Here is a 12,255-nt window from a genome sequence, read left to right on the forward strand (position 1 = left end):
TTTGTAGCTGTCGATGCAGTGAGCATCATTCTTGTGATTATATTTTAAAGAAAAGAAATCTGAGCCTCTCGTGTGGAACTGTTAAGACTCATCAAAATTTGTCAGGACTAGTAAAATTTAACAAGACTACTAAAGAGCAGGCAATATAAAAGAGAAGGGGAGCATAAGTTTTCTGTCGCAGGTATACTTGACTACATTGAGGAGAAATGGCGTTGACACCGGCAGAACTGAAATAGGGTATTATAAGCAGGACCAAAATGTGACTAAAGGTTCTGCAGGGAGACTGGCTGGAAAGATCACACACCACTGGTTCAGTTGCCAGACACCGACTTCCTGCCATCGCTGGAAATAATGTGTGTATTCAGCTCTTTCCTGGACAGCACACTTCCTAGCACTAATGAGCCACAGTTAAGTGGGTGCTGCTGCTGATTTATCATAGAGCACCCCCCCCCCCGCCCAAAAAAGCTTTTCATAGTCAGAGTTCTAGGACAGAAAATTGCTTCTCTTTTCAAACTCTTCCCATGAAAGCAATGCTCCCTTGAAGATAATTCGATCAGATAAATGTTTGGGAGGGAACTTTCGGAACCCTGATGTACTCCTACTTTGGGCAAATATGTTGAAGTAGGGAGAGCATGACTGCATCTCCCAGTTTTGGCTGAATCAAGCAAGAGGGTGGTTATGGAAATTACCTACAGGAAAAATGAGAAGTGGGAGTTTCAAAAAAAAATTGCACCCCAAAATGCAATCTCTATGAAGTCACAGCTTCGGAGTTGTCAGGGCCAACGATTGGGAGTCAAGGGCCTGTGCCCGAAACCAGACCCAGGGGAGTGCGTCCTCCAGCTCAGGATTTCTGGGGACAATGGCTTGAGGTGAAAAGCAAAGTGTAAGCTCCAGAGCCATGTCTACGCACATTCAAAGTGTTGGTATTGGTCCCGGGGCATAGTCTGAAGGCACATGAGGCAGCCACCTTGCTGAAGCTAAACAGGTTTGGGTCTGGTCAGTGCTTGGGAGGGGAGACTACCTTGAAACCACATGTAGCTTACCTTGAGCTCCATGATGGAAGAAAGGTGGAATATAAATGTAATAAATAAATAAATAAATAAATAAATGCACTAAGCTAGCGCTGTTCTGACATAGTCAGCCTTGCAATTTTCATTAAAAAAAAAACTGGTGGGGGGGAATTTGAAACATGTTTGTCTTACCTTTACTGTGGAGTTATCTAGGGTTCCTCCTCCCCTTTTAAACAATTAAAACAAACAAACACTTTACCATCAGCAAGCAGTGGCTCTGGTGCTCCTGGAACAGAATGCCCCAGGACTGCCACCATCATTAAATTCTGGGGGAAGAGAAGATGGCTGTCCCAGCTCTTCTCTAAACAGCTTAGGACCCAGCTACTTCAGGGACCACCTCCTCTCACATAAACCTGCCCATTCATTAAGATCTGCCTCGAAGGCCCTTCTCCAGATCCCTCCATTGTTGGATTGCAGATGCGGCCTTCTCAGTGGTGGTGTCCTGGCACTCTCTGCACTGAGTTTGTTGCCTTTGGGGCACCAGGGGAAACCCTTTTTCAAATCCCCCATTTCTAGAAACAAAAGCAAAAACAAAGAACAACCTAGGCCGTTAAATGTGTTTCATCATATTTGGCCAGGTTGTTGCTGTTTTGTTATCACTGTTATTAATTTTTAACTTTTGTTGACTGACATTTTTGTGTTGGCAGCCATTCTAGGAATTTACTACAAAACACCTCCTATGTAAGTAAATAATATATACAAACTATTCCGTTAGGCACAGACAGGAGATTCAGACCCCCTAGTATTGATAATGCACCAGTAACAGGGGCCCATGTTATACTCCTCTTCCATGCCTGGAGAGCATCTGAGGCCAGGGTGTTACATAGTCCATGTAGCTTGCTAAGTTCTGTCCTGGCCTCACACTGTAGTTCAAGCCTCTGGCTTGAACATCTGGTAATTTAATACAGGAAGCTATTTTTATGATCTGCCTTCATCCTCTCGGCAGAAAGCTTTCCTTGTACTGAGATTTCAAAACAATGCTCCCTCAATTTGCTATCAATTCGAAAGGGTAGTATTAAAATGTTCTAATTAACTGCAATTTGTGGAACTCGATCTATTGAAAATGTCTGTGCTTGTTTTGTGCAATTTGTGCTGCTCCTAGGGGGGAAAAAAAGGTTTACTGAAAAACTGATAATTTGAAAGCAATACAGTGATGATTTATCCAAGAGAGTTTATCTTCTGTCTAATCAGGAAAGGCATACAGCGTAGTTACAAGATCTGCAGCAGCTGCATAGAAACTAAAAAGGGAATTTACTGAAGTGAATGTAGTAAACTGAAGTCATTCACATCATATATACTAAGACTGAACTCGTTCTCTGAAAGCCTGTCATTATATAGTCAAAACAACAACACCCACAACTAAGAAGGAGGTATGGGAATGCTCTAGGGAACCTCGAGGCTTGTAGGAGTGCAAAAAATATGGGCGGGGAGGGGGAACTTAAGAGGGCAACCCCATCCCAAACATCCCAGTGAGGACTGAGCATGTTCAGAGTGTTTACTGATGGGGAGGGGAAACTGAAGGGGAATGGAATTAAGAATTCTGGAATAAGGCACAGCGGATCAGTTGAAACACAGAGGATGAACACTTCACACTGCCACATTTTGTAGCAGGTAGGGATGCTTGAGGAATTTGTTCTTTGCACCTTCTGATGAGAACTGTCCTGACCTGCACATCTCGGACTAATGCGTGGATCAGGATGCAAGTTATCCTTCAGATTTTGTACTTCTAAGAATCTTCAATATAGTTACTTGCTCAAAAACAAAAACAAACCAGAAAAACCCCACCTTATGGAAATGTGTTTATGAGAGAGCTTTGGCTATTGGGCGGTATATAAATGTAATAAAATAAATAAATATTTAAAATGCATAATTTTGGATAAAATATGTTTATAAATGCATATTTTAGATAAAATATGTTTAGAAATGTTTACTACATGGAGGGAGCAATCCAAAGCCACTAGTCAGCGGCTACATAGCCATAGGATATGTGGTGTTCCGGGAACCAACCTCAGAGCCCGCACTCTGAGGTCGGTTCCTGGAGAACCGACCTCCCCGCACTTCCGAGGCATGGAACAGCCCTGTCCTCTGCGTTCGCAAGAGGAGTGCGGAGTGGCTGAAAAGAGGTATGGCTGTGGGTGTTCCGGGGTGGGGAGGCGGCTGCCTATCCCCATAGGATTGTGCCCTTGGTATATAACTATATATTCAAATATGAATACTTAGAATATAAGTATGTATTCAAATATGATTTTTCATGTTTTTTTTAACTTGTAGATTAATGTGGAATTAGGGGAGAATGAATTTATGGACAAACAGCTTTTAAAAACAAAATATTAATACTTAAGTTGGGGGTGGACAGATCAGCCTATTTCCATTCCATGTCACTGTTCCTTGTGACATGGAATGGAAACACACTGATCTGTCCAGACCTATTTGGAGGTCCCACTTATGTATTAATTTTTTAAAAAAAAAACCTGTTTCCCCATTTTCTATCTATCTATCTATCTATCTATCTATCTATCTATCTATCTGCTAATAACCTTTTTAGTTAACAATGAAAACCTGACTGAGATCGAAGCCAGGGAGTGGCTTGACAGAAGCTGGGCATTTCTCTTGCATGTTTAACAACCTCTTCAAAACTGGAGATCATCTGGCTCAGATACCATGTTTTTGGAAACAGGGTGAGTTTTCCTTATTCAGAAATGTTCCATTAATCGGAGTTCCTTCCCGCAAACAGAAAAGCAATCATCGGTAAATATCAAAACACGGCAGCAGGGAAAAAGCACAGAGGCAAGATAAAACACGCAAGCGCTCTCACACTGGCATGAAAAGCCTGGGAGAATAAAAAGGGTAATTGTTGGTGCCAAAAAGGTAGCTGAGATGGCATCAGGTGAGCCTCCCTGGGGAGTGCATTCCAAAGATGGGGCATTACTGCACAGAAGGTCGCATCACCTCTCAGATGGTGGGGAGACCTGCAGGAGAGCTATTGGCTCTTCTGTTTTACATAAGGGTATTTTATTGACTCCACATCGTTCTGTAGGGACATTGCCTCCCTTTTATTGCCTGGCTGTAGCAGAAGGAAGAGCTGTGAATCAGGACAAGGCATATTCCCAAAATATATGCAAGTGTAGAAAATGCATGCCTATTGTGCACATAATTCTGGCTCCTGGGAATCACAGCTTTATTTTATTTATTTCTGAAGTGATTTTGTTTTGCTTATTTGCTTTCCACTCCTTTGGACGCGGTGGAGATGATTTCGAAAGTATGTGAGCCATACCTAGTAAAACCTCAGAAGCCATACAGGTGGCTGAATAAGTTTTACAGTAGTTATGACTTCAGTCCCAGGTGTAGCTCCATGCCCCTCCTTATATCTGATGGATTTGCCTAATTCACGCAGGTTACAGAATTCAGTTTTTCCCAGCACAGGATTTGGGCTCCCAAGATCTTGATGCATTTTAGGACAGAACAACCCCTCCCTGCCACCATCTTTAAGCCAGTCAAGGTTCAGCTAGAATGGCTACCATAAGCCTCCCTTTGCTGGGAAAGCACCTGTTCCCCAGAGGACTGCTAAAGGACATTTTTGGGACCACCAGGTGCTGTAGTCCTGAGTAAAAGAAAACCCCAGGACAGAAGTTACTGCTACCCATGTGACTAATGTCCTATTAACACAACCACAAAGTAGGTTATCTTGGGACCATTCTCCTCAGATAACTTTCCCTGTCTACACGAACAATGGATTCACATTTCACCATGAACTCCCCCCACATATAACATTGGGCTCCAGCTAGGCAGAGGAGACTCAAAGAGTTCTTGACTGTTTTTGACTCAACTTTAGGATGGTCTCTGAATTGTGTAAATTCAAGGCTGAACTTAGTTTATACTGTTATCTGGACATAAGGAGTCATGAAATAAACCCCAAGTAGGGCAAGAGGCATTGCTAGCAAGGCTCATGACAACTCTAATGGATGTCATGACAGCATGCTTCTTCTGAGCCAGTTGCTAATCTATAATTTTCTGAACTTCCTCAGCTATAAAAAGCATGAGTTCTAGAGTTCACAGATCTCACAACAGGCAGAGATTGGCAAGTCCCATTCCTAACATGACAGAGAAGCAGAGAAAAGAGGAAATGCAAATAAGAGGGGCCTCCAGCACAGCCATTTCTTCATTACATGGGAAGGAATTCTCAGACTTTGCAAGGAAGAAAGAGGCTGTGAGGTCCTTGAAGGAACTGGGAAAGGGAGATTCTACTGTAGCCTTCCCCAACCTGGTGCCTTCCAAATGCGTTGGATTACAACTAGGGATGTTGGAGAAATCCATTTGGGGAGGGTCGTGGTGGCGTTCAAAACGTTTTCCTAGGTTCAGCTCCCCAGACCTCGTTTTGGTTCCCGCTGCAGTGCCTGACTTAGTCTGCAGCGAACTGGTCCAGTTCGTGGATTTTCCGGACATTTTGCACATTTTTCTGCAGGTTCTGCAGTTTGCATAAATTTCTGAGCAATTTGCACAAATTACAGCTTGACACCCCCCAAAATGTGCAAAAAACGTTCCCAGAGTTTGGGGGAAAGCCTGAAGTTCAGCTTGCAAATAGAAATCGAGTTGTACATGCTGCGAAACTCCGTCGAGCCAAAAAAGCACTAGATTTCCTAGCAATGAACATCCCTAACTACAACTCATGGCACCACCAGCTAATGGGTATTCTACTGCTTCCTACACCTTCTAAGCAGTCAGAATAGCAGATATCTATTTATTTTATTTATAGATTAAATGTATATGCCTTTCTATTAAAAAATAGTAACTCAAAGCGACCTACAGCACTGCCCTATACATGTCTACTCAGAAGTAAGTCCCACTGATTTTAATGGGATTTACTCCCAGATAAGTTGCTGCAGCCTTAGAAAGTAAAAACAGACACGGCAACATTAAAAATATATATCCTAAACAGGCAGTAACACCAGCTTGAAAGCTTAACTCTAAAAAAAACTGGACATCGAAAATCAGAGAAGACCTTTGGAAACAACTCCATCTTCACCTGCTGGCGGAATCAAGACAATGAAATGACTAGGATGGGCATTCCACAATGTAGGTGCCGCCACCAAGAATACCTCTGCCTTGGAAATGCTTCTCTTTAAGCCGGATCAATGCATCCTACAGTCACCTTGCACTAATAACATTCTTAACCATTCTACATTATGCCACCATATAAAATTTCAAGGGGTATTCGAAAACTCACCAAAAAACATAGGCGCTTTTCAGCAATAAGTAGAAACAAAAATGAAACTCAAGACATAAATCTAGTAATAACAATTAGTGCCTATATAGTGTTATAGTTTGGTCACACATTTCAGCTCATTATAATCCTTACAAACATATAAAATAACCCAGTATTATCATCCACATATTGCAGATTTTCTGTGTGTGTGGGAGGGTGAGGATGAGAGAAAGTGTCTTGTCTAATGCAGTGGTGGGCAGAAGAAAACATCTCCAGATGTTTTAGACATCAGCTCTCAGTATTCCTGACCATTGACCATACTGGCAGGGGCTTCTGTGAGCTGAAGTTCAAAACATCTGGAGATCTACTCTCTGCCCACCCGTGATCTAATGCTTTTTGGTGAACTCATGGCAGAGCTGAGAACTGAGATTTGAACCAAGAAATTCCCAAGTCACACCTCAATCTTTCAGCCGCTATATGTATAACAAAGGACAGATCCCACAGGACAGATGTACATTTCAATATTAATTTTATCTTAAATGTTAGCCCCAAAAGGACATTCCTCAGCGAATTATTAGCCAAATACTCACCGGACTCTTGTAAGTATCTATATACGAGGAAGTTAACCTCATCACTGCTTATACTCATCTTTATGCCCGCTTAAACCATGAGGTCACAACGAAGGATATAACCCTAAAAAAAAAAAGTAAATAAAAATAAATAAAAGCACAGTGGGTTAGGAATCTATAGACAAGTTACTGGTATCTGTCCCTAAAGCACATACATAAATAACTAAACAGCACAGAACGTAGTGGCTGCATGGTTTTAAAAAACACAACAATCTTGGTTCAGTGGCAGAGCAGAAGGTCCCAGTTTTGATCCCTGGTAAAAATCCAGCCTGAAACCACCAACAATAACTTCATTTGCTCTATACTAGAATTTGAGCAACCCATCAGTCAGGATGTTGTCTGACTGCCTACGTGCATACCGACTGGCTAGCCTGCTTCTGCTCCTGCTTTACATTGTCCAAGGCCATAGGGATGGCTTCCCAGGCTTCATCCCATTTCACCTGCCTTCTTGATTTCGCTTTTGACTAGGCCTCTGGTTCCTATTGTTTATTTAACTGAAGGTGTTATATCCCACCCTTCAGCTGAAAAGGCTCCCACAGCAACTTACATACAATTAAAAACAAAAACAAAAAACAGTCCCACGCTCAACCCCCCCATCCAGTGCATTGCATGTTGGCAGCAAACACAGGGTTGAAATCCCACGTTTGCCATCAAACTTGCAATTCCAATGCTGAATCTAAAGCTCTCCATTCTGAATTAATTATATTATTTCTAGAACATGTCTTAAGATGGGGAGGATGATTCTAACCTAAGGGCAGTATCCAGTGGTATGATTCTGCAAATTGAAACAGCGCTTGCAGAGCACTGTCAAATCTTTCCATTGGGCAAGCAGCTGTGCTTTACACTTGTGCAATCGCTTGCACAAATTTAACTTTACTTGGATTCTCCTCTTGCGCAAATTTCAGAACCTAGTTTCGGCTAGTGCAACATCATTTTGCCGTGGTGTAATGGTGCTGTTGGTTACTGCCTTAAGTTTAGAGGAACATACATGGCCAGTTACTACAGGGAAGTTTCATCTTGTGGACTGGTGACAATCCAGGACTGAGTTCTAAAAGCTAGTTCCGAAACATGCCCAGATTTATGATGGGCAGATGTTAATGGCGAACCAAGATAAAAGACAGCAAATGTGTGTGTATGGTGGCGGTGGTGGTGAGATTCAAGTGTGGGGAGAGAGAAACAGAGGAAGGACAAAGTTCCTGTTCACTTAGCTTAAGTTAAGGGGCTGGTAATGTAGGGTCTGTGCTGGCTCAGAGAGATATACAGACACACATATCAGGGTTACCCTAGCAACTTTTTTGCTTTATATCGCGGTCCTGCCATGCCATGATAGGTAACACACCCCTCCTCCAAGTATTTGTGTCCTAGGTTCTAAGGTTTTCAAAGGTCATATTTTTTTAAGTCACTGAAACTCCAACCATGAAAAAATAAATCAGCAAAACCAAACGCTACAAGTCTGGTACAGTGAAGGAAACACAACAGTTGACATAGCCATTATTTACTCACTAAAGATCAGAGATCCCAGTGAGTTTTGAGGCAATGCCTCTTCACTGGAGCTGGGGGAAGGAGAATGAGTAAAGGGTTATTTAGGGCACAATCCTATGCATGTTTAGACAGAAAAAAGTCCTACAACTCCCAGCATTTCCCAGCCAGGGGAAATGTAGGGCGCTTTTTTTTGGTCTAAACATGCATAGGATTGTGCCTTTAATCCACATAGGGACAGATCAAACCTTCTTTTTAAATAGTCAGCAACCTGAGAGGCTAGCAACACTCAACTAATGGGTTCAAAACAACATTGCAAAATGGTCGCTAAAAACACACTGTCACAGGCTTTTCGGCCCTCACAGCTTAAGAGGTGGAAGAAAAAAGAAAAGAAAAAAAAAGTTTGCCTAATTATCAAAATAACCGTAACACTAACATCCACCTGGGCTGAATAAAATTCTGCAAAGGTTGGATCAAAGTGTTCTCTTCCAGGATGATCAAGGAAATGGGAGAATAAAACTCTGGTGTGTATACCACCTGACAAGAGGCTTCCTATCTAACGGACAAAAGGTGGCAGTGTAACATAAACATTGAACATGGTTGTTGTGAATGAGGAATAAAAAGAACCTTGTGAAAGAAATGGGCAATTTCCCCCAATGAGGACATCACAGAGCAACCTGCTTATTATAATGGCCTAATCTACACATACAGATTGTTTCAACAGCCTAAATACGGTTTCCCTTCTTCCAAGGTGATCCTTTCGTCTTTTAAATAATGGCTGCTGTAAGTCTCAGTTGAAACCCATCCCCATGCCACAAGTACTTGCCCTGCCCTTCCAGCCTGCAATAGCACCTTATACAGATGTTTTCTCCACACCTGACCAAAGGACTGGTGTGGAATGAAAGAACAAGAAACAAAAGAATATGACCAAAAGAACAAGAAAAGCAGCCTAAACTATATTAGTCAAGTATATTTGGTGTGCTTCCTCAAGACCCCTTTAGAGACTGGTTCTTCTCCCTTTATGGATAGTGCATACCATCAAAAAGCTACAAATATTCTCACACTTTTGATTGCAAAAGGGTGCAAGGTGTTTCTGCAGCAGCTGGTCCCCCCCCCCCCCCGCAGTGTCCCAGAAATCCCAGGAACAGCTGGTGCAATCAGCATATTTTCCAGGAAGCCTCCCTCTGACTGGATCTTTGCTTCTGAGTTTTTGTTACAGAGAAGTCATTCTCTCATTAAACAGGCACTACATTTTCTGCAATATTTTCCCCAGTGTCTTGGCAGATACTCTGAGGAACATTACTGGCTAACCTTCAAGGCACACTACTGAGCCTAACTACACATAAATTTACTCATGAGTAGGCACATTAGTTTGCCAGGCCCCCACAAATGTCTACAGAGCAGCACATGAAGGACAAGGGACACACACGGACACACACACACACACACACGTTAAAAGCTACCAAAAGATTAGAGTGGCTCTGGTGTACATATTATGTATGAATTCCAAAAGAGAGAGGTAAGGTTAAAGATAGCACTCTGTTTCTTGCAGCTTTAAACCATTTTTCCTCTCTTTTTCTTGCAGCTTTAAACCATTTTTCCTCTCTTTTTCTTATGAGCAGAACTGTGGGCATTTTTTTTTTGCTACACTATTTAAAAATTTAAGCCACTATGGTCTACCTGTTGGCGGTCCTGGCTCCCAAGATAACTTTAAATTTCAATGCATGTGCTTAATTAGTTTGTCAATCAGTATGCTTATGATCTCCCTTTTAACACACACAGTCCCAAACCACCAAATAACAAATATTGTTTGAATTTATTCAGACAATATCCCAGAACAAGTAAACAATTTTAGATAAATGGTTTTGCAGATTTTATATTTTTAAAAAGCTTATATCAAACACTCTCTCACCCTCAAAGTTCTGTCTTGCAATAAGAATCCTAAAATCGGCCCATATGAACTGAAAAGCAGCTGCTCCAATTATCACAACTGTTGTTCCTGATAAAACCTTCATCAGTCGTCTCTTGCAAAGGTACGGAAGTCACGGTAACATGATATAACGGTGATACTGTTTTCAAAAATGTGCTTGTCCTGGTTTGTTTGATGCTGAAATTTCCCAAGAGTTTTTAGGAACTGCAGGAGTGCAGAAGCAAACTGAGCTGTGTGGTCTGATGGATGAGGAAAAAGAAAATTCCATGTTTGGGAAATGCAGACCCCAATGCCTTTATTTATGAACTAGAGTAAGGCACCCCTTTTCCCCTTCTTGATCGGCATGTTGATGTACAGGTCTTGACCGCCCAGTTGCACTTAACTGCAGCGGGATTATAAGTGAACCCTATGTTTACCCAGGTGGGGTCTAACCTGTGTCAAAAACTACTGCCCCCTCACACTACTTCCAGATTTTGTTGGCATGAATCAGGTTGTGCTGTAGTCAGACCGAACTGGAAAGGCACTGTAGTAAGAGTCAAAGAGAAGCCAGCACTTGGGATAAAACAATGTAAAAAGACTTGTGTGGAAATGAGCCAGGAAAGGCTCTGGTACAAATGTTACGTGTCATATGTGGAAGCTTCCGAACCACACCTGTAGGTTTGCAGTGAGGTATGTACTGGCATCACTGTAGATGTGAGCCCACTTGCATGGAACATTACTACTCATGGTTCCCCTACCCCCATCCAACAGAAGCTATCTTTGTAACCATGAGAGATATTTAGCCTGAGAAATAGTGACTGGCTAGGGTCAGGTCAGTGAACAGCATGTAGCCAAGAAGCAATTCTAACCTGGGGGTTGTATCTAATGTTAGTTCTACTTAGAGTAGACCCATTGAAATGAATGGAACTTAAGTTAGACTAAAATTGGATACAGCACTGGATCTCTCCAGTGCAAGTCTAACACCTACACCCATCCTACATGTCAGTGGATGAGGGCCACACAGCAGCAGTGCAAGCTGGGAAAGCCAAATTCCTCCCAATAAACGGTTACTTCAGATTTCCATCTCTGGTGCCAAGTTTCAATTCTTGGGTGGATTTTATGGCCATGTTATAAATATCACAATATGGTAATGTAACAGAAATGCTGACGTAACCTATTACAGTATCGGTGAACTGCACCCAGTGCTGACACCGATCTTCAGGATGAAAAAGTTAAGTTGGTAGGAATTCTGCCGCACGTCACAGCTGCGTTCATCAAAGTTTATGAAAAGATCTCCTCCGGGTGCAGCCTAAGCCAAAATTTGCAGAGAGATAGTGATGGAAAATCTTCTCCCACTGCCACAGTAAATAAGATCTATTTTAAAGCTTTCCCTATAGATGTCATGGGTAGAGTATGTAGTCAGAAGTACATTACTCATACTGTGTTAGTTTTCTCAGAGGAGGAAGTATGTGCAGGAGACTCAAGTTCAGATTCCTTTTGAGCCAGAAAGCTTTCTAGGTGACCTCTGACAGATTGGTCTCTCAGCCTAATCTAGCCTACTGAGAATTTAAAAAATAAAATAAAATGAGAAAGGCAGACATGCTGGTCTTCTGGGGTTCAAAAACTTATCATTCCATCTGCCTGGAGATAACTCCAAGAAAACAGACGTTTCCTGAATGCTAGCTGAGAAATCTTGTAAATACCAAGTAGGGACAGTCAGGTAGGTCACCACTGTTCAACTTCTGCAGGCAAAGGAAGGCCTGGCGTGCTATGGTCCATGGGGTCACGAAGAGTCGGACACGACTGAACGACTGAACAACAACAACAGCCCACTTTGAGCTAGGCACCCTCTGATTTGCCTTGAACACCCTTCCACCCATTGGCCCATCCTAGTAGTGCTTGTGTGGCGAAGCTTATTTCAGGTAGGATGGGGAAGCAGCTGGTTTTTGAGGATCCTTGGGCAAG

General features: G+C 42.3%; 1 protein-coding gene across 12 annotated transcripts in view; it reads right to left on the minus strand.

The window, feature by feature from the left end:
- TBL1XR1 (TBL1X/Y related 1) overlaps positions 1 to 12,255 on the minus strand; it is a 244,353-nt gene that overhangs the window by 38,213 nt on the left and 193,885 nt on the right. For 11 of the 12 annotated variants that reach the window (XM_084847512.1, XM_084847518.1, XM_084847514.1 and 8 more), the window contains one exon: positions 6,864 to 6,966. In XM_084847512.1, coding sequence (XP_084703638.1) covers positions 6,864 to 6,921 — 58 coding nt within the window. In that variant the 5' untranslated portion in view covers positions 6,922 to 6,966. Of the gene's footprint in view, positions 1 to 6,863; positions 6,967 to 12,255 lie in introns of those variants that run through there. The other variant, XM_084847523.1, reaches the window with a different exon arrangement.

The sequence above is a fragment of the Heloderma suspectum genome, chromosome 3 (genome assembly GCF_057233095.1).
Source record: "Heloderma suspectum isolate Gila_16-S chromosome 3, 16-S_ref, whole genome shotgun sequence".
Taxonomy (NCBI): Eukaryota; Metazoa; Chordata; class Lepidosauria; order Squamata; family Helodermatidae; genus Heloderma; species Heloderma suspectum.